This window comes from Polyergus mexicanus, unplaced genomic scaffold, assembly GCF_030449975.1.
Source record: "Polyergus mexicanus isolate NDT 795.1 unplaced genomic scaffold, iyPolMexi1.0 SCAF_5, whole genome shotgun sequence".
Lineage (NCBI taxonomy): Eukaryota > Metazoa > Arthropoda > Insecta > Hymenoptera > Formicidae > Polyergus > Polyergus mexicanus.
In genome coordinates this window covers 11,409,107-11,432,723 of record NW_027223325.1, presented here as the reverse complement: position 1 = coordinate 11,432,723, position 23,617 = coordinate 11,409,107, and the positions used below count along the sequence as shown (strand labels likewise).

Below are 23,617 nucleotides of genomic sequence, written 5' to 3'. Positions count from 1 at the left end.
ATAGATAGATAGATAGATAGATAGATAGAGAAAGAGAGAGAGAGAGAGAGAGAGAGAGAGAGAGAGAAAGCGTATATGTATTTGTGCTTATATATGCGATAATATAAATGTTGAGTGTTTGTATATGATTGTGTGTATGAGGTTTATTTATATATAATGCATGTGAGCATATAAAGCCACACATGCATATCCAATCTAGTCCGTGATGAATCGTTTACATGGTTTTACATGCAACATATACCACAGGATGTGAATACATAAATGGAGTACTTACAGAACTCAGTATGTATAAAAATATACATACATATACATCCACACATGACACAGCGCATATTATAATTAGCGTTTCTGTATAAATTTATAGTATTATGATTACTATAACAGAATACACACATCAAACTACAATATATAATGCGTCTGACATTTGAAAGTCGCTTCCACTGAAGCGACTAAATCCAGATCTCGTTTAATCAATGGGACATTCGATAAATGCTCATATATAATTTGCTTTTAAATTCGTCAATCGATTTTGCATTTCATATAATTTGAAAGCAGTGAATCCAAAAAAGCGCTTATAAATCTTCGTTTTACACAAAGGCAATGAGAGAAGATCGCCCGCAACCCTCATAGTTCTTGATGTTTGAGTAAATCGAAACGAAAAACCGCTATAATAGGATATTTGGCTGATGAGATTTAATGAATTGAAGAGTAAGCATCTTAACGAGGTAAATCTTTGTTTCAATCTTGAGCCATCGCGATACGTGATAAGACGGAGTTGTGTGCTCGTCCCGGCTAACATTGCTCGCAAATCTAAGGCATGCATTTAAAGCTCTGTAAAATCTTAAGTTGAGTTATCCTGTAACGTCAACGAGTGCCGCGGAAAAATAATTTAGGTGTGGTAAAATAAGTGAAACGATTATCTAATTTTTAGCTCGATAGACAAAAGATACTTAGATATCTTTAATTGATATATTGTAGTTTAGTCTGCATGCTCTAAACTACACTAGTCACTTGCCTTTCCCAAGGTAATGTGCTGGAGATGATAATATTAAGGTATTTAACGTTGGTAGAGAAAAGCATTGTAGATTCCCCCAATCTCAATTCTCGATAATAAACATTCAAAATTCATCGTGTTAATATATTTGCTTGCGCCAAAAATAATGGCTTGCATTTTGTCAGAATTCAGAATGAGCCCGTTGTTATTAAACCAATTGATAATAGATTTAATATCCTCACTCACTTCGATTATTGCAATTTTGCAACTCGCGTGATAAAAACTATATTTACAATAGAATGATACAGAATCCCCTTAATATCTGACACATAAAATGAATAATAAAAAAAAAAAAAAATTGGAGCAAGAATAAAACCCTGTGGAACTCCGACCTTGATATCAATCAAATATCATCATATCGATTGCGTACAGCCTACGTTCTATTCGTCAAATAGAAAATTATCCAGTTAAGTACAATGAGAGAGGGGAAACCTCTCTCTTTCCATTTATTGATTAGAATATTATGCTAAATTCTGTCAAATGCTTTCGAAAAATTAAAAAAAAAAATGGAAATAGTTATTTTTCTATCATTTGCTGTATGTTTTATGTCGTCCAGCATCCTTACGATGCATGTTTGAGTAGAAAAACTTCTCCTCTACGCAAATTGACAAGGATCCAGCGATTCATTCAGAAAGAGAGAGGGAGAGAAAGAGAGAGAGAGAGAGAGAGAGAGAGGGATGGGGGTGTGCAGCGGTGATTATGTCAAGCTCCGGGCGCGGTCCAGCCATTCGCATAATGTGGAAACGTTGCGGTACATTGTATTAATCATCGGCCGAACTCGATTTGCATCTGGGGTATCTGCATAGATATTGCGCCGGCCGGTAGGCGTAATAATTCGCGCACGCATACGGTTTCGGTTTTGCTCCTAGATGTTTATAAACTCCTATCGCATAAATGTTTGAAAAAACCGCGCCTACCTGCGATCTGCAATTCGTAGCAGGCTCGGCCTGGCTGATCTGCACCAGCGCCGGCGCCGGTGGATAGTAGTGTAGCGTGGTGACCAGGGCCGCGTCCGGTACCAGGGCGCCAGTCACGGAGGTCATAGTCTGCAGTGCGGTCTTGGACGACTCGGTGGACGACGCTGCATAATTGCATATGAAATGTAATGTAATATCTTGAATTTGATTCTCTGTCATTGCCCCACAACCTATTCAACTCTCTCTATCACTCGTATATACATATATATATATATTGTACACAATATATCTTTCACACAAGAATTTAGCAAAATTAATTTTCATCCCCCTATATTTTGCTTTGTTTCGTCACGATTTAATTTGTCTCAATCTCTGAGAAGAAAAAGTTTTTCATTATACTAAAGATAAAATCGAAATATTTCCTTCCAATATAGTTTACTACTGTCATTTTGAAGGAGAAATTGTTTCTTCGAATTCAAAAATTGTTTTCCTCTTTATCGGAAAAGAAATAAAAGAAATAAAGTCCTGCTCACTGATTATGGTAGTCGGACTGTTGCTGCATTCCGTTTCGATCTTGACGATCGGTAACGCGCTTTGCTGCTTCCTTTTGTTCTCGGTTAGCACGAGTCGCGCGCCGCCGATATCACTCAGAAGCTGTATCGAGGGCGGCGGGGGTGGCAACAGGAGCGGCGGGGGCGCGACGTTACCGTTGTGATTCGAGTAATTCGGCCACACCACCGCCTGCTGCATTTGTTCTGTCGATAGAAAAAAAGAAAGAAAAAAGAGTTCAGTTTCCTTCCGATCATCGAAAGCGAATCGAATGTTTATACAGAATGTTACGTTACCCGCGGCGTGAATAAGGATAACGTGTCCGGACGGATCGCGGACCAGTTGCAAACCGCCCTGCAGGCCGGTGCCCATTTGCGGGAAGCCGATCGGCTCCGTTGGCATCGCTACAAAATCCAAATTAATTCCTCATTCGTATAATTAATTTCGATTATCTCATTATTGTGTGTATGTGTACGTGTGGTTTCAATTACATTTATAATCCATACTTATAAATATGCACTTTGAGTGTACGATAACTCGTACGACAATCTTGTACGATAAAACATCTAAAGGATTAGACCGATATAATTCAAATGTCCAGGATATAAAACGAAAAGATAAATATATATTACCGTTACTATACTACGCTATTATTATTTAAATATCGTGCAAAATTGGGATTGGTCTTGTATATCTCAACGCGCGCATTTTCGTCTCAATCTCCAAACGCTTAATCGAGCGACGAATTAAATTAAACGGATATGCGTGAATGATTTACGCGGCACGAAAATACGCGCGCGCAAACGGCATATCGAGTGGCAATGTAGTTCAGTTGGCGTTATTTAGGATAAATGTCAGTCGGTCAGCGGGGCCGGAGAGGGAGATCAGAGCGCGAGGGGTGAATTCGATCCGAAATTGTATAGGGTCGCTCGTTAGTGGCACGGTTAATCGCCCCGAGCTGACGGATGCGCGTAATATACGTCACGTGACGTTAATTAATTCGTATACTTTTGTCCATCGACGTGGTTCGTTTACGTCGCTAAAAATTTGAATGCTACGCGAATTATCCAGCTTATTATTAATAATCGCATACGCGCGCGTAGCTCTCTCTTTCTTTTTTATTTATAAATACATATATCCCTATGATTATTTTTGTGTATTTCTCGCTTTCCATATTTTTCCTTTCTCATGCTTTTCTTTACCGTTCCTTATATTCTTTTCTCACTCTGTCTATGCGTTTTTATTTGTATATAAATAAGATATTCTTTTTTTTTTTACTCATGTATTATTTTTTACTTTGAGTGTTCGCTCTGCGCGTATTGTTGCATAAATATTATTTGCCAATGCTTCAAAATTTATGCCTGATTATTTGTTCGATGTGGCAATGGCACCAGAATAAAACTAAGGAATCCTAAAGACACATAGAGACATTCTTCTTTATCCCTAGATAAGATTCATTTCTAGACGGTCTCTATTTAAATCTTATAAGAAAGTTCCCTGAAAAATCCCTAATCCTCGAGATTTCTTTTTCAAAATTTCATGTAGAGAAGTTTTGTAAAAGTTTGTTTTTGGTGCAATTTTCTAATTTTTTTTTTTTTTTCATTTTGTGCATTTTCTAATGCTTTTCACATATTAAGGAAAAATAAAAAGCCATTTGAATTTCAGTCGGTAGATTTAAAAATGCACTAAAGAAAACTGAATAATTTTTATAAGATAAACCTTTTTCGCCTGCATAACGGTTTTATTTTCTCATCACTCTGAAAATTTACAATATAAGAATATATTTTCTATATTTTGTTAACGCATTAAATATATAAAAAAAAAATACATATATTTAATAGTTGTGTAAAATGCATATTTTACACAACTCGGCCAATTGATGGATTGCCGATTGCTTGCGATATGAAAACACATTTACCAAAAAAAAGAACTGGTTTTTTTCCTTTTCTTTTTTTTTTTCAAATTCTTCAAGTTCCAATAAAATTCCATGAAAATACCCTGAGTCTTCCAGATATATATATATATATTAAAAAAAAAAAAATCCCTAATAATTCCAGGTTCACCATGTTTCTCCAGCGACTAGACACCCTGTAGATTCTATCTCCAAATCTACCATCTATTTTAAACTACTGTATATGTTCGAAGAGGGGGAATGCTATTGTATTTCGCTCATTATTCCTGATAATGATATTCCAACTACTCACCTGCAGCCGCTGCAGCCGGATACTGCCACAGCGTGGGCGGCCACGCAGTGGCGGCCGCGTCGGTCGCCGGTGCGCCGCCGATGCTGCCCAGGGTGGAATTCAGGCTGGAATTCAGACTGGAATTCAGGCTCAACGAGGGCGCGAGCGCCCCGGAGGGAATGGCAGCTAGGTGGGCCGCACGATCCTCCCCTCCAGGCCCTCCGCAGTGCACCAGGGTGGTGCCGCCTACCGCCATGGCCGTGCTGGAGCCTGCAACGGGGACTCATTCATCGGGGTTCATCATCCACCGCGAACCAGGGGGGTTGATCGACGAAGGGAAAATCGCGCGCACGTCAAGGAGAGGAGAAGGAACTCTGGAGGTTACGAACGAGTCTCGTTTCACCCTCTCCGCCCAGTGATGTATGAAGGTGAACGGATACGGATGAATATATTGGGCTCCAATATATTTAAAATTCGAGGAATATTATCTAAATTTGCCACGCGCAATATTTTAGATCGTTTCATGTTCATATTGTAAAACAATCTGTGATTATTTTTGCGAATTTTAAGCCGGACATCATCATGATATATGGTACATATACAAATATAAAATCTCACTTAATTTTATATTTTAAATATTTAATATATTTAACGTATATAGAATTTTTACGTGCAAAAGAATCTTGCCCATTACTACTACTGTTGGCTGAGCCTCTATTATTTTTACGATGATGTTTTTACTTCAAAAATAACGTTGCGTTAATAAAAAAGTAAAAATTAATTTTCAATTTAGAAGAGATATATTGGGCTCTTTAATATAAATAATTTTAATTTCCTTTATACTTATTTTTTACAAAATAAGGACACACGTTAAAAACAGACTCGAGCTATCGAAAGCTATGAAGCCTCTTATAATTCTAATAGTCCAGTTGTTGCTGAGATCCGCTAATCTATAAGGTACTAACTTTAACTGGACGACTCGCGTTGCTGCGCGTGACACTAACATGTCTCTTGGTAGAGCCCTATAGAGCAATAGTAATAACGGCGATATTTTTTTGCAATAAATTACAGTGCAATGTTACTTCTTCGATGCTGATATCGAAGACGTTAAATGCGAAAAAGCTCGGATAAGGATCATGCGATGGATTTTAAAACCGTTCACATGCACGACAAACGATATCTCGATGCATGCCAGCAAATCTAAAGCGAGCCTTCTTTACTTTTCGCTTTAGGATTGAAGCCCGCATGTAATCGCGTTACGAGGATACGCTGCGTAATTGGACACCGTATATATTGCACGCTGACAATTGAATGGGATATCCCTTGAAAAATTAATTTTCGAGATATTTCGATATTCTTCTACGCTGAAAATTGTTATCCGAAGAATGATATCGTTTCGCAAATTTGCGTGGCATTTCGTTGTTATCTAGAATTTCAAATCGGCATCGAAATATGATATCCGCATACGAGAAATACCAATCAACGCGAAAGAGCGATAACGAGATTTGTGAAACGCTACGCAATTAGAAAAAAAAAAAAAAAAAAGGACCAAGAATGACAAAAATTTTTACAACTCGACACCGATATTTAATCACACGATGAATTTTTCAATACGCGATCTTATTTTAGATACTGACAATTCGTGCGATTACTGAAACGTCAATTATATCTCATAAATAATTTCACAGATGTGACAGACGATGCTTTTTCATAAATGCAACGATACTAATTGAATTCATACTTCTCTGCAAAAATAATTATATTAGTATCAATCTTATTTTTGCATTTTTTCGCGAAAAGTAGAATTCTGTCATATACGCCTGCACCTTTATATTCATATAAGTCGCTTTATCGAATTTTTGTTATATATATATATATATATATATAAAGTTTCAACATAATCGTTGGTGTGATTTCAGGTTCAGGAAGAAAGTTTCGTAAATCCTGAAGGAAAGAGAGAGACGATACTCACCTAGGCTGTCCGGTTGGAAATGATGATAGCTCGTCGCGTGATGCGACGTGTGATGACTTAGAGAGACGTTGCGCATAGACGTCGAAGTCTCCTGGTGTTGCAACCGCTGTCTCGCCACAGCGATGCCGACCGGTATGCCACCGGCAGCCGCGTTCGAGACCGCTATCCCTGAAACGATTAAGGAAATCGCGCGTGAATCGCAATGAGAGAGGGGACACGATCCCGCAATCGGCCGCAAACTGCCCGAAGCTTTCTTCGACGCTAGTCGTAGAATTTACGAAAGTTTATACGGATTAATAATAAACAGACGCGATTCTGGAAAGAAACCTTTTCGCGAGGGACATCGGGATGAATGAGATCGATTGATCGTTCGCATAAATGATCGCGCATCTTTCATTCTTCGATTCGACGCCTTTATCATTGTATCGCGTTTCTAAAGATTGAGAAGAAGCAGTTTTTAACTCGAAAGAATTTAAGGTATCTAACGTATCGGAGTCTAAATTGCGTGATTACTGTAGACACGTAAAAGAACGTCTATCGTTTGCGAGCGAGCAATAGAGATTATTGTCGGTTTAATAATTTGGAAAAATAAGGATTCTCGTTAATTTCGAATCTGTATGCTCGTAATTAAAAGCAAACAATCTATTATATCAAAATTTACAGAATATACAGAAATTTTCCTCGAACGGGCAAATATTTCCATACAGTATTCGTTTCACGCGTGTTTTATATCCGATACGCATTCGTTTAAATCACCGTCCGGATCTCCAGACCCTCCACCCCCTCCCCCGTCCCTCCCTTCCCTTCAATTGATTGGCCCTTTTCACGAAAATCTCGTCAAATACACACATCCTTGCACGTTTTATCGAAAGGCAATTTAAACTTTGAAACGCGTTTCAAATTTCAGTCACCGTCTTGATTTATCTCTTCATTCACTCTTCCGTCTACTTTGGACAAGCCTCAAGATTTTCACTTTGGAAAAAAAAAAAGAGGATCTTACGCGTCGCGCGTTTCATCGATGCACTCGAAAGTGTATTCATTTAAATCACCATCTCTCACCCCTCCTTCCTCGTCTCACCTTCCTCCTTTTCTTTCCGCCACCTCGTCGCGTCCCGACACTTCCCCCCCGGCGGCCTTCGGCCGACGACCGGCGACGCGACGCGACGCGAGTTACGCTCGCATGACGTAACACGTGCGGGCATCACGCATACGAGAAACGAGAACCGGTGCGAGAGCGCGGATGTCGGGATCGGCCGAGAGGAGAGAGGGTCGAGACTCTTTCGAACCACGCCTTGTGTTTGCGTCGCCATGCGTGCCACGCACCTCCTACTTTAACGAGACTGTCTGCCTCTGCCGCTCTCTCTTTTCCTCTCCAACTGACAGACCGGTCCTCTCGCGCGATCTCGTCTCGTTCCGTTTCTCTCTCTCTCTCTCTTTATCTTCATCTTGTCGCCGTCTCGCTCTCGCGCTCTCCCATATCACGCATTTCTTCCCTCGTCCTCGTCGCTCCCTTCTGTTCCCTCAACGTCTGTGCGCCTATCAAGAAAAAGCGTCGCGCCACCTTCGCGTTAAACGAACGGCGTGATGATTTTCCTCGTGGTCGATGAAAAATTTGATTATGTCGATTCGAACAATATTTTCGGCAGATAAGAGCTTTACGTATGTACGCAGGTGACGCGGACAGTTTCATCGCGACTGGCGAACGACGATGATCTCTCGCGCGCTCGTTGAACAACGTAATTATCTTTGATATTGTAATCGCATCTCATGTATATGTTGATGAAGATTTTTTTTAAATATTGTCGTCATCTATGCATCGGATAAATCGTGGCTGTGAGAAATGTGATTACGTCGATTCGGATTACGTTTCGATCTTATTGGAATAAATTGACGACAACGTAATTATATCTCGTGAAATATCTCGTGTTTTATGTATATTTTAAACGCGCGTGTGTGAAAAATTGTTCTATTACACTGTATCGTTGTAGATGACCGACGATTATCCGTATATGATTGTCGGGAAACGCGATTATATCTTCGATACCGAAGATATTTTTACTTGTCGAACACAATCTTATATCGCGCAATTATTACGATTCGATTGCGTCTCATCTTCTCGATGATTCCGCGATGTATCTCGAGATATATCATCGTACGATCGTCGTGTATAATGCTCGCACCGGATACATAAAGAGAATCGAACGGCGCGAGCGACGAACACCACGCGATAAATTCGATATCTTTTCTATGACGATTAGCTCAGACTAAGATGATTGGAACGTATGAATAACAGACTCCGATAAACCACTTACCGCTCTCGGATTTAGGTGGAACGGGCTCGATCTTGACGGAGGTCGTGGTGGCGTGCAGAGACGTGGAAACCTCGGCGACTTGGCAGGGCACCGAAGCCAGGGGTTCCCTCTTGACCGTCAAACCGCTATTGTTGGCACCCGCGTTGCCGTCCTGCCCGTTCCAAGACGAGGCGACAGGTAACGTCCTGCTACATCCCACGTCCGAATGCACCATCTTCGTCTTTCCTGAAATTGATTGTTTCCGCGATTGTTAATCGCGTATATAATCGAGAGTCCCCCTGTAATTCAATCTTTAATCCGAGAGCAATCCAAGATGCGCGACAATATTTTCCAACTATATTTCAACTTCTCGTTTTCTCTCTTTCATTCTTCGAGTTATAATTCGAAAAACTCTCCGAAAAACTTGAAGAATTCAACGAACCGAAAGTATAGCTTCGGAGAGATCGAAGGACTAAGGAAGATTAGTAAAGATTAAAGTGATCCGAAAGAAGGTCGGGGATGCAAGGATCAAGATTCTATTCGAATACGAACGCGATCGTCAAGGATACCAAGTCCGCCGAGAGGATATTCGTACCGTTGCTGTTCCTGCAGAGGCACGACGTCCTGTTCGATTTGTTCTCCAGCTTCACCGGTTGGCCTTGACTGGGCAGAAAGGCCTCCCGCTTCTTCGTGGCCACGGCCGTACCGGCGCCGGTGTTGGCTTGAACGGCGCCAGCACCGCCGTGCACCGGCATGCCGCTGCTCGTGCTGCTGGTGTTGGTCAGGCAGGACGAGCCCGAATTGACGGTGACGTTGCATCCTGTTGCCGCGGTCGCACCTATCGATGGTTGATACTCCTGTAGGAGAACGCCTGTCGTCGACGCGACGCCGTTAGCCGAGTTGGGCGACGAGAAGCTGTTGATGGTCAGCGTCGGCGCGCCGCCGGTCATCAGGGACAGCTGGGGCGAGAACGCGTTCTGATGAAGGCCGCCTTTCGCCAAATACAGAACACAAGAAACTCGCGTTATTGTCGAGGCGTGAATTATCGCGTATTGTAACGCACGTGACAATTTACGTGCTATTTATGCAGCAGTTGATATCACGCCGATAATGTGGAAGGGAAGAGAGAGAGAGAGAGATAAAAGCGTTTCCGCCACGTTGTAGCAGCGAACGCGATCGGGAAAACTCGCTTCGATATTTTCTTTTCTTAAGGCTCTCTCGGGGATGCCTTCTCCGCGCGAAAAATGCTACAAGTTTTGTCGATTCGTTGTATAAGTAAGAATTGCTACTCGCTATTGCTATTGCGTTTCGCTAATATGCGAAAGAAATGAGAGATATCTGTATATGTGTGAGAAAGGTTCTAGTTTATCCTTGTTATGTCAGTTTCTTCGCTTCGCCTATCAGATTCAGCTGATTAGATTCGTCACGTTCCGATTAACGTAAGATGAGAAACTTGTAGAATGCAGGGCGATTTTTAACGGCAATTATACAGCTCTTGATAACTCTCCCGAAATCAGAGGATATATGTATAGATTCTACTAAATTTAATTCTTCGCGATACAATTTCGTATTCCTCCGCGTTTATTGCATAATAACGTCTCATAAAAGAACACGAGGAATAAGATGAAAAAAAAAATAACATGTATAATTGATACACGATACAACGCAGATATAATACACGATCTCCCTCGTATCGGAAACGAAATTTTATGCATGTATATTAGCTCCGAAATTCCTGATATTCTGAAATTCTCATGACGCTCTTCAGCGCGACAAACGCGTACGGAGATTAAATACATTCCCTTACCGTGATGCAGGTGATGGAGCCCGGTGAGGTTGAGGGTGTGCTGGGTGTGCTGCGTATGCTGGGCGTGATGGAGGCTACCGGCAACGTTAACGCCGACACCCTGAAGACTCAGGGCCTGCTGGCCCGCTGCCGCGGCCGCGGGCGCCAGGTTCGCCAAGTTTTTCGCCAGCAGCTCCAGCTGCGTCACGGGCACAGGGCTGTAGGGCGATCCCGGCGGTGGCGTGGGAGCGCCCCAGGTGTAGCCACCCATCCCAACCCCGACCGCCGCGGAAAACACGCTCTCTGAAACTGGAGAATCCGCCGTCGCCGATTAATCGACCCGCCTTACCGCGAACGAACGATAAGCGTATACGGTATTCCGCCGCGAATACAGAAACGATACGATATTTCGCGATTCTAGATCGCCAAGTCTAGTCCGCTTGACGATGCGTGTCAATCCGTTCGACACGTACGCATGCTCTTTCCCCGCTCGGAACATGATACTTCGTTGTATACTGTAGAATTTTCTTTATTTATGTTAACGACGTGCGTAGTTTCTGGGATATTTAGAATTTGGCAGAAAAATATATGTATACTCGCGGGAAAAACGTGTAAAAACATGCGTGATGAGGGATTTTTTTTTCATATCTAGAAGAATGAGGAAATTCTTATGAAATTATTTTGGGATACAATTTTTAAAAAAATTCTCTCTGTCATAATCTTACTCCTATACTGTAAACAATGGACAATTGGTCAAATTGGAAATTATGTGTTTAAATTATATTATAAATATATATATATATCTATCTTTGCTTATATATTCAATGTCCTAAAAAATTTTTATAAAATTTGAAGAGAGAGAGAGAGAGAGAGACCCTGAAATAAGAAAACTTTTTATTTTTAATTGTTCATAAAATATGCGAGACAATATCTTTTGAGATTAGGTACTTTGATCCCATATTTCGCCTATAATTAAAATTCCATATTTTATCGATAATTACCTAACCGGTTATTTTATCGATAATTACCTAACTGCATTTTGCGAAGAAAGGAGAATACGGTACTAGAATGGAGCGGATATTAGTGTTTTTAAAATTCGCGTTTCGCGGAGAAAACGCAGATTATTCTCGCGACAGAGAGAGAGAGAGAGAGAGAGAGAGAGAGATGGAACGCGACGTTCTATGAGAGCGCGCGGCAGCGCGATATATCTTCGGCAGCGCGCTGCGCCATCGCTAGGACTATTGATTTTATCTAAATGCGGATACGTATCTGCCTATGCAAATTAACGTGTGTGAAAAATACCTCGATATCTACAACGGCATGTACGGAATTGACTGTCGTTGGCGGATACATCGTATCAAGTATCAAGACGCGGTTTCGTCAAAATTTCGAATCTACATCTACGATCCTTCCCTCATCACGTTTGACATTATACTTACTTGTCCGTTCTGCGACACATCCCGACGAAGCATGAAAGATAACGTTGAAAATTAGAGTCTGCGAAAATGGAATTTTCTATTGGGAGGAAAAAAAAGATCTTCTCGAGATTCGTCGAAGGATTCATATTACGCTTATTATCGATTAGCGATACAAGTTCTTTGTATATTGTATAATGCTTTTTCGACGCGGCACGAAAGTCTTGCCCTGGTGGTACGGAGCCACTCTCGATTCACACACCCACAGAAAAGATTTCCGGATCTAATGCTATTACTCTTCAATCTATCATAAAATAGGATCGATATAGGGACAATCATATTTATTATTGAAAAAGGAATATTTTAATCTTAAATGGAAAATTCTTAAATCTAGAATAAAATGCCTAGTAACGCCACCGCGTATCGGTTTCGCGCCGACTATTGTGGCGGCTAACACCAAGTTATTCTAAATGCAAGAATATATAAGCTTAGATTTGTGTATATGTTACTTTTGATCTCAAGATGGTAAGACAATCTTATTTAATTCGAGAGAGAAGAAAAGGAATTATTGATTTAATTTTAAAATTGTTTTATTTTTATACCGCATAAGGTTGCGATACGTTTAAATATGTCAAGAATATTTTTTGTCTCGTTATCAGAAATCCTTTCTGAGAGTGCAATAGAGCAATTACGCAATTAAAAGTCGCAGGAGAATTCGGAGGAGAGGAATCGAAGAAGAAGAAAAAAAAAAAAGCGCGCGCCTAAATAGAATTCCCGCGTGCGGCCACGTGTCCAGTTGTCGCGTAGACTGTTTTCCCCTGCCCCGCGTCTCTCTTTTTCCCCAACTCGGAATCTCCTTACTCCCTAACAATCTCATTGTCCGAGGTGTAACCCGAAACTTCGTAAAGCGACAGTGGGATAGTAAACGGGCAGTAGATTCGGAAGAAAAAGAGAAGAGGCGATGGGCGTAGGGGGACGCGTCCAAGGGTCGATTCCCCTCCTCCTTCTCGGAGTCTTGTCGAAAATGGAATCTCCGGTGAGATTTCAATTATCCGAGGGACGCGCCGCGCGCCCCTTGAGCCATCTTGTCGCCAAAACGATTGGAAAAATCACGAGGATAGCCAAGTTCGATCTAAAAGTGATTCCTAAAGGATTCTTTCGATTGTTAAACATGCTCCGATCTCTTGCGGTCCTTTATCGCGATCTACTTTGCGGATAATGATGACATTTATATTATCGATCTTATTATAATCGAAAAGATATATATATATATTTATTATCTTTGGAAAAGTATTGATGTTTGAACATTTTAACGGATTAAAAGATCCTTGATTATATTTCGTATTTCGCAAAATATAATTTTTAACGTCATTATACACGCGCAAACCAAACGATCGGATTGCAAGGATTCGCGCGTTCTCGCACAAAGCGCGTATGGCGTTTGCGCGGCAAGAAATGTGTAAAGAACGCGCGGCAAGAAATGTACAAAGGACGCGCGGCCTTGAAAGAAAATCGGAGAGAGAGGAAGTCGTTGTAAACTTACCCTTGTGCGTCGTCGCGTGATAAGCCCGTGCTGGCGTCGGTTGCCCGGGGGTGGCAGGAGTGGCGGCGACGTAACTGCCCCCGCCACCCCCTGGGAATAACGAATACAGTCCGTAGCGGTTCGCACCTGTAACATCGTTAAGATATCCGAGAGTTTATAATTAATCCAGGTCAAATAATTCAACGACACGCGACAAAGTCGCGATTGCCTCTCGATCGAACGAGGTTCGCGAACGCTATATTTCTGATATGCATTAAAATTTTAAATCATATACATATAAAAGTAGATCCAGCATATCGACTACGATATCTGTCTCCTAAACCTCTCCCGTTTTCCCTTATCTTGCGAATGCGTAACGGACTATTATGGAATAAAAGACAGGCAAGACTCTTTTCTTTCTTTCTCTCTTCGTAATATTTGATTCAACCTGTGCTAGACAAAAGTACGCGACATACAGGTCTATCCTTTTATTTCTATCGTTAACGCTTTATTCTCTGCATCGATCAATCATATTGCTATATGTCATGCAATCCTTATCGGATGTTAACAATGTTTTTACCGTCTTCCGCATATCTCTTGTCGCCAAGTACAAAAAAATAATCAGAATTTCATCTTTAGTTTCCGTACGAATCACTACAATGTTTCAAAATGCTTGCCAATGCATATACGGCATATACAGGGTGGCCCCGAACGTCCCAGCCAGACTTTGAGATCTTATAGGAAATTTAATTTTGAACAAAAAATTTCCTATAAACATGAGTCGAAAAATGCTTTCTTAAGAAGTTATCGCTCAAAAATGTCTGAAATCGTGATTATTTTACACATTTTTCAAAATATCATGGAAAATGTGCGTCTTTTAATAAAAAGTACCGAAACAAAAGTTGTAGGAAATTAAATTATCTTTCAAATGAGGTGAAAATGATTGTTATACGTTCCATAGATTTTGATATAAACAGTTTCAAACGTACAAAAAGTCCTTTTGTTACTCACGGTTAGATCGATTAAAGTTGAATCAGGAGGATATCCGTAAAGCGACTAGATCGGTTATTACTCGATGCCGAAAGTGTTTTGGAGCTAGGGGAGGGGGGGGGCGGACATTTTGAGAACAGTTAGTTTTTTCACGTCTTTATTCATTTTCTACTATTACGCGCTATTTTAGTTTAAAAAAATTTATTTTATTTTCATAAAAGAGAAAGATTTCAATTTTTTATTGTTAAATTTAAGTTTCATTTTCTTTTTATTACATTTTCTTTTCACCTTTTGTTCTTCCTTTGCATCAGAGGCTTTTGAGCGATAACTTTTTAAGGAAGCATTTTTCGATCCATGTTTATAGGAAATTTTTTGTTCAGAATTAAATTTCCTATAAGATCTCAAACTCTGGCTGGAACGTTCGGGACCACCCTGTAAAGTACATACAGGAATTATCATAAAATTATTAAAAGCGATACATATTAGGATAAAATCCGTCCCTCATTAAAAATTCATGTTTCGTTGATGGACTTAAAAACTTGAAAATAATTCATTACTTATACGGCAATTCGTAAAAACATTAATCTGGACAAATACAACATTAACTTTGATCATAAGTAGTATTAATATATAATATTAAATGTTAGGCAGCTAATAGCTAATAGTTATGTCAAGTTATATTGAATGCGAGCATTAATTTAATAAGAAATAAGAAAAAAAAGATAAATATTTGTTTCATTTTGAAATTTGATAAAATATCGTAATAGGGGACTATCGTATTTCTCTTCGGCGTTTCTATAGAAAAAAAAAAAAAAAAAAAAAAAATGTAACATCGAAGATACGAAAAAAAAATAGATTCTGCCGAAACCCGGGATTGAACCGGGGACATTTAGATCTTCAGTCTAACGCTCTCCCAACTGAGCTATTTCGGCACACGAAGGTTACCGCGTACAACTCAAATTCGAGTTATCGAACTGATAAAGCGTGATAGGCGTATTACATGTCAAACGTGAACGACCTTCGATCAATACAGTAAATATTACGTAACGTGTACTAGATGTACCGTAGAAAATCCGTAAAGTACAGTTGTGTATCTTTCATCGAGCTTGTAAGGAGACGCTTCTCTTTCCTAATAGCGAGATGAAACGCAATATTTTTTTCTATTTTCGTGAATATTTTTTATTATTAAATATTTCACTAAAATTAAGATTGGAGTTAAAAATAAAAAGACGAAAGGATTCAAGTTTCATCGAGATACCATCTTACATAAGCGAGAATTCTCTCGGAGTTTAATCTCGGGATTGTTACGCCGCCGCGAGATGATAATAATAATGATAGTAATAATAATAATAATGATGATGACGATGATCGAGAGATATACACACATACATAAATAACGTAATGCGAACCTTGATTGTGAGCGGGCGCAGGCGTAGCGGCCAGGGGTGGTATGCCGTGGGCCTGTTGATTGGGAACCTGATTGGGCTGCGCAGGTGCTAAGGGCCATAGGGTCGTGGTAGCAGCAGCGGTGCCAGTCGTCGTCTGCTGCGCCCGTGCCACCGTGTCCCCCACGGGACGATCGCCGGTCCCACCTTGGGCCACGGGAGGGACCAACATCGAACCACCCCCTCCCGAGGCTGCAATTCAGAGTATCGAGAAAATAATGCACGGCATTAATCTCAATTTCAAATTGGAGAGAACGGGCAAGCGAGAACGACGCGAACTTAATTTCAATCGTGCGGTTTCTCCCCTCACGTATCGAAGGCGACTTCTCTTCCGACGGGAGGAGATCTCCGTGTCATTCGCGTCGCAATATTTTCATATTATCGACCTTGAAAAATCGGAGACGATCGAAAAGTGCTCGAGTTTCGAGAAATGAAATCCATCGGAGTTTAATCGAAAAATAAGATCGATTGACAAGGAACTTGAGAAGACGTTCTTGCTTTGACGTTTCAAGTAAAGGAAGAGAAAGGTATAGTTTACAAGTTGAACGAAGAGTCCGTCATTAGCGCTATGATTAGCCGTTCCCAGACACCCCGTAGATACATGCGTAGCAGACGTCCATGCCTATAAATCCTCGTTTAGAATCTGCGGTGGAAAATAATGTATCGGCCGTGAGATGAGAAATTGCTTACACTTTTAAATTATCGAGTTAAAAATATCGATGCCATATTATATCAAGGTATCGGTATTGCAATATTACAATATTTCTGGTCGAGAAAATAGCTTCGAATAAAGAGAAAAGTCAACGAGCTTAAAAAGAATCCGAAAATAGAGAAAGGGGGAAAAAGGAGAGAAGATGTAGAGAAGAGACGAAAAAGATGAAAATCGAGATTGAAGAGAAACGACGAGAGAGGAGAAGACAGTAAAACGGAGAAGAAGTCGAAATGAAGAATATAGAACGATATATCAATAAACTGAACGAGGAGGAACGCGCATGAGAAGAAGGACGCACACACGAAAAGAAGGGACAAGGGAAAGGAGGGCGGGAGTTCCGTTTGAAAGCGCGGGTGGATTAGGTCGGAAGGAAGAGTGGAAGGGTGCGAGGTAGGAAAGGGTAGCAACAGGTCGGCAAGCATAATGTAGTCTCTTAGAGATATATAGGGTGACGCGTCTAAGGGCGCGTACGCATGGCGATCATCGTAGATCGATATATTCGGTCTTGATATTTGCCGCGCAATTTTTCCATTTCGCTCACTTTATTAGTCAAAGAACAATTTTTTTTTTTTTTCAGAGTGTCAAAAGTCTAAACTGAACAAAAGTCTTTGAAAAAGATCAATCTTTAAAAATCTTCAAAATTCGTCCGTTTTAACGTTGATCCTCTGAACGTTAAACTTGGCCTTAAGAAAATCCATCGATATACTTACATGAATCATCTCTCATCAAAATACATTGATTCTGCTTAATAAATTCCCCGCAGATACGGATATCCTTACTAATTACGGACGCGAAATATAATACAGAATTTTATTTATTGCATCGCGGAATAAAAGTGTGACGCCGCCTAAGATTAATTTCCGGCAACGCCTACGATACGATATAACGACATAACCGACCGCATTAGCTGGAATGTAATGAATATCGCATGCCATTTTCATTTCAAGAAAAATACCTACGCCGAGAGAATTATACAGTCAAGTTACACAAGTACAAAGTTAATCGCGATCCTTGACGCGCCCTCGCGTGCGCTCGGTCATGCGTGCACGCACGCGCTTACGCATAAACGGCTTACGCGGAGAATCGCACACGCTCGCCCTCGATCTCACCGCGTGCAAACGGTAACGACTAACCGCCAATAACCTGTCAATCCGCAGGTATACATCCTACTATGGAGGAATACACGTGGCACTCGCCGATAGCCGCGCCGCCGATTATTATAATTGACCACCTCTCCCTTTTCATGGACTTCTCTCTCTCTCTCTCTCTCTCTCTCTCTCTATATATATATATATATATATACATATAAATTTTTGGTCGCGAATCGGAGATTAAGACTCGTTGTCAGATCATGCGATGCACGTCATTCAAGATACATGTGCGAATGATTTCAAATTATCGATTTCTCTGGATGCGCGTATGAATAAATGGTCAGGACGAAAATGCGTGATGTTAGCGGTGATGTTCTTTCTGGATTCGTGAAGAGAGATTCTTCCAAATACAGAAATCATTTATTTATGGCGCGGACTTTGGTCCTGGATTTTCGTTTGAAGTCGATTCTTTTCTTAACGAAGATACGAAAGAAAAATTGAGAAAGAGGTTACTCGTATCGATAAAGTATAGTACCATCTGACGTAAGCTCTTAGGCATTACTTGATCGCGCGCGCGCCGTAGAAATCTGGTCGCGGTGTTTTACAAACACCCCGTACGTACGTGTCGGCGTGCGATAAATAAATGGTGATGACGAAAAAGTCGACGCGCGAGGGGAGGCAGACGCGAAGAGGAGACGCGCGTTCCGAAGGAGGCGAGGTCCCGACAGCGGCCTAATTTTTCATTTCCATCGCGCTCCCGCCGCCAGCAGCAGAGTAAACGGGGCGTAGGGGAGAGGGTAGAGAGGGAGGAGGGGAAAGAGAGTGGAAGAGAGAAGGAAGAACAGGTTTCCAGGTCGATAGGGTATCTACACCTAGGGGCCCTACGAGCCCTGCGTGTCTACCTGACGACGCGCGGGGCCCTCTCTACGCGGAGGGAAAATGGTGAACAGGTGTTCGTAAAAATCTGACACCTCCGACTTTTCTTGTTCGCCCTCTCCTCCCTCATCGGCGGGACGAATTACGGGCTCGGGATTACTATCGCGGGCCTCTCTTCCTCGGTACGACTCTAATTACGCCGCGATCAGCGAGAATCTCGATTTTCAACTTCCGCTTTTTTTTTTTTTTTTTCGAAACGCGCGACTGGTGCGATCACACTATCGCATATGTATGCGTGGAAATTTAATTTTGTTACGAATATTTTCTGACACACGGATGTAACGATGGTGTTTTGGGTAAAAATTACCAAGGAATTAATCGAAAAGAGTAATTATCTGTACTGTAAGAATCTAGTATATCTCTCGAAGCAGCAAGACAAGATGAACAGATTTTACACAATCATTCTTCTTTCTTCTTGCTCTTTTCTTTCCTTTCGCTACGTACGATGAAGGAGATTCGTAATTAGAAAACCGAAAAACGCGATGATCTTTTTCTCCTTTATCTTTTCGAGATAAAGATAGATTATTTTTTTCTGCCTATTTCTTTGAAGACTTCCCTCTTCCCTTTCTCAAGATTTCTACTTCTTTCTCCGATTGTTATTCGTCAATTACGTGTCTCTCGGCAATCGTTTGTTATTCACCGCGACAAGAATGATCGAAGAGCGATCGTCAACGACTTGACGTCCGATAGAGTCCGTCAAAATTCAGCCCCGCGAACCACACGCGGATGAGGGTTAAGGAGTCTCTCCCTCTCTCTCTCTTCCTCATGTGTGTGCGAGTCAGGGGTCGTGCACGCTCCGCTCCGCCGTCGGTGGGTCGATATATGCAGCCCAGGCGACGGGGAAGAGGGTGGCCAGGATTCCCGCTCGCGCCACCCTCCCTTCTCCATCCTTTGCCCCCTCGGCCCCCGGCCCCCACAACGCGACATGACAGGAGCGACCGAGCCGAGCCGGCTGTCATTTCCACATACAGCCCCACGCTATTCCGAGGACCAAAATTTCCGATCTTTAACACGCAAAAGATGCCATTTTCGCATCGTCGGGTCCACAATCGAATCTCGGCGAAATCGAAAAGATCTTTCGCTTTCTTTAAGAAACTGATGAAATGAAAATGAAATTGAGATTTATGGGATTCGATATGATATTCATTTCCATGACTATTCGAGAAGATCGATCGTCGCGTTGAGAGAGAATGCAAATTGATCAATATCTTTTTTTCTTCTTCTTTTTTTTTTGCGTCTTCGCTGCCGCGAATTCTTCTCGTTTACGTCTGGAAATTATTCTGGTGTGATTAGAAACGCGTTCTCGAGACGCGGCTACAGCGACGCTCGTTCGTGCGGCTATAAACCGAGATCCGAGAGGCCGAATCCTGAAGACCTCTTTAAGCAAGCCTCTTCAGAGAAGGCCCGAGAGTAAAGGAGGCTCGGTTCGAGAGGACAGGTTCTTCGTCCTTCTTCGATGTCGGCGTCTCGTCGTGGCTCCTTCGTCGGTCTCTCTCTCTCTCTCTCTCTCTCTCTTTCTCTTTCTGTCTCGACTCGCGGGCTTCCGCTGATAATGCTCGCTCACTGTCCGGACACCTGGCTGGCCGAGCGAACCGAATCACTCGAACACGCAGGAATTTTTCCTACCTCGTATCTTTTTATCGTAAGATAACGAAGCTTGTTGTGGCGTAATTCATCGTGTAGAATTCAAGGACACGAATTGTTTTCTCCAAAAATTCTATTTCTTTTATCCGCTTGAATAGAAGATTGAATGAGACACAAATCAAATCGCAAATCTAAAGAGACGTAATGATAAGCATAATCGACAACTTTTTTAGTCGTAAACAAAATGAGAACCTCGAGCTAAAAAAGGAAAAGGAACAAAGCAAGAAAAAGAGAGAGAAGGAGAAGCAGCAATTTTCAACGAAGACGGAGAAGGACACACCGAAGGAAGACAGGAAGCTAAGGAAAGGGACCGCAATAGCGGATGATAGAGAGGGGGACCGAAGGACGAGGAAGAGGCAGCGAAGTCCCGAAGAGGGGAACGAAAGACGAAAAGAGAAGAAAGAAACTCTTGCTTAGAAGACGGGCAGAAAGAGATAGAGGGAGGAACTCTTTCCATGCGAGGAGACCAAAGTCGAGGAGAAGAGGATCGAGAGATCAACGAGGAACGAACGGCGCGGGACAAGGACAGGTATAGAACGAGGATTTTAAGCTAGGCTCAGCATTCCAGGACCCGACCCGTCCATTTTCTCATCCCTTTCCTAGAATCAGGGTCAGCGTTAAGAGATCGGGCTAGCTGCGTGATCGATGCGATTTCGTGTATTCGAGTGTTACTCGTTACTCGCCGCATTTGCGTTTGTCATCGCGTAAAGAGAGAGGTGTCTTCATCGACTTGTGCGCAATACGAAAGAGAGAGACGGTTCTATCTATCCTCAGGTAGCGCTTATGGTCGTCCATTTCTGTAAACGTCCAAAGTTTCACGCGCGACTCTACCTTTAGTTTCACACTTGTTATTACTCTACGACATGCCATTTGAGCGGACTAATATCTTAGATGAGATGTTAGCGTTAGATATTTTAACTGTCACGGAAGTAATCGTACGCAATCATTATCATACATTTTCTTGAAAATTATCATATTCAGATATGAAGAAACTTTTTTTTTTTTTTATTATTATTAAAAAATATTACAGATATTAAAGATTTTATTTTATCTCGATAAACAGCAAGTCAAGCGGAAAATAAGATCGTCGATCGCGTTGGTGAATATTATGAGAATGCTCAGAGCAAACTCAGGCGTTATTTATATACGCACGACGCGACAATAGCGTGTCGATATTACAACGAAATTGCGCGTCTAAGGGTTAATCGTATACGCGAGCCATCCTAGAAGAGGTCGAAAAAACTCCGCATCGCTAGTTCGCTCGTCGTTGCGATTTGCATTCGACGCCGGCTTTAAAAGGACAAGAGAGAGAGAGAGAGAGAGAGAGAGAGAGAGAGAGAGAGAGAGAGAGAGAGTGGACGTCGTTCCGGAATTTCGCACGCTTTTCCATTTATACTCTCACGAGCCGTCGAGGATCAAGGATCAAGGATCCATCCGTGCGATTTTCCCGAGCACAACTTTCACCTGAACGAGGAGGGAAGAGAAGGAGAGGAGCGAGAACGGAGAGGGGAGCTTGTTCATCCGTTACCGGCGATTATACCGAGTCTCTCTCTTTCTCTCTCGCTCGTTTTTAAAGATATCCGGCGACGCAAACTCGTCCAAATCAAACGGCAGCACTTAGATCAATCGGAAATCTATTCCAAGTACTAAAACTCGCTATAATTGCCCCCTATCAGAATGAACGAGCAGAGAGATTCGCGATTCCGGATGGGAATCCGATCTGCGTATATGCGTTCGCATTACTTTATTTTTGCAAAACGTGGAGTGACACCACTATACAGTTTTCTATTATCGTAGCTCGTTTATATATAAATATTTTTTTCTCTGTCTCTCTCTTTTCGAAAACAAACTCGAACCTGACGCTCATCAAATCCTGGACGCATCTCGTCCCGTAACTTGTACTATTTTTACACCGCGCTGTCCATCTATAGCCGATCTACGCGTTGTGCGAAAAGTCATGAAAAGCTTTGTGTTTTCGGGGACTACGGCAAACAAAGTGCGCCCGAGGAGGACTACGAGGCTTCCCGGGGCAGGTCGCTAGGCAACTGGCGCCCCACCATCGTCGGCAGTGCGATGCCGCGTTCACGGGGTGTACTCGAATTAAATGACTCCGCGCCCCGCATTTTCTTCCTTCTTCGTTTTCGTCGAACCCGCGGACAGGGATTCCTGTCCACGTTAGATACGCGCGCGTCGCCGAAAGAAACTACTCGGGGGATCTTGCGACATTCACTATCGATCGATCGGTTGGTTGCTGCTATTTGACCGCTCGAGTCGAGTCGAAAATTAAAAGAATAAAGAAAAATTAAATGATTAAAATATCGGATAAATTCATATTGATTTAAATATTATTTATTCATTGCTCGCGGAATTTTCTTGTCCCCCGTCTTGAGTATTTCTATTGCAACAATTGCGCTTTCGTTCGTTTGCGTCTTTAACGTTCTAACGACGATAAAGGGGTTTCGTGTATATGGCTAACATTGCGTGTGTTGATCATAAAATAGCTATAACGACGGGGAAGAAGCCATCAGTTAGCGTGTACAGTAATGAGGATAATGTCTGCGTTAGAGTTCTGCGGACGCGTCGGGAAAACGATGCTAAGAAAAGCGAAATCGGGAGTGTATTCGTAAAGTTACAGTATATATATATCTCTCTCTTTCTCTCTCTCTCTCTATCTTTCCTCGTCGGTAATATTTTATCCTGTCAAGGAGAACCGTTTTCCTATTCCGAACTTATATACTACTTTCAGGAAAGTATCGAGGACGGGAAGCGATGAAATTTTTGCCGATTCTATTTTGCAGTCTATTTCTCGTTCCTTCCACGACTCCGACCGTCTTTCCTCGAAGACGAGAAATGCACTGAAAAGTGGCATAAGAATCGAGAATGCGGTGCTTAGGAAAAAATGAGGAGAGAGGCTGCGCGAACGAATGGCGCGCGCGTGCGCCATTTTGAAAGTATACCGCAAGTTGAGAAAGAATCTTTTTATACTTTTTTAAAATTATTATATACGACGCCTCCCCCTCCTCCCATATCCCGTATATACATACACGCATACATTTTTTTTTTTAATTTATCACTTATAAACATCCGGATGTGTGTCTTGTATCTCGTTA

The 23,617-nt window shown here is 41.8% G+C and overlaps 1 protein-coding gene and 1 non-coding gene across 2 annotated transcripts in view; both read right to left on the bottom strand.

Moving 5' to 3' along the window:
• Wge (winged eye) overlaps positions 1 to 23,617 on the bottom strand; it is a 48,262-nt gene that overhangs the window by 8,670 nt on the left and 15,975 nt on the right. The window contains exons 2-11 of the mRNA XM_070296381.1: positions 16,089 to 16,316; positions 13,711 to 13,836; positions 10,774 to 11,061; positions 9,562 to 9,957; positions 8,988 to 9,212; positions 6,676 to 6,843; positions 4,725 to 4,973; positions 2,817 to 2,924; positions 2,505 to 2,726; positions 1,972 to 2,135 (exon numbers count right to left, since the gene is read on the bottom strand). Of these exons, the coding sequence (XP_070152482.1) occupies positions 1,972 to 2,135; positions 2,505 to 2,726; positions 2,817 to 2,924; positions 4,725 to 4,973; positions 6,676 to 6,843; positions 8,988 to 9,212; positions 9,562 to 9,957; positions 10,774 to 11,061; positions 13,711 to 13,836; positions 16,089 to 16,296 (2,154 nt within the window). The 5' untranslated portion in view covers positions 16,297 to 16,316. The remainder of the gene's footprint in view (positions 1 to 1,971; positions 2,136 to 2,504; positions 2,727 to 2,816; positions 2,925 to 4,724; positions 4,974 to 6,675; positions 6,844 to 8,987; positions 9,213 to 9,561; positions 9,958 to 10,773; positions 11,062 to 13,710; positions 13,837 to 16,088; positions 16,317 to 23,617) is intronic.
• Positions 15,539 to 15,611, bottom strand: Trnaf-gaa (transfer RNA phenylalanine (anticodon GAA)). The gene has a single exon. It is a non-coding gene; the product is annotated as a tRNA-Phe (tRNA).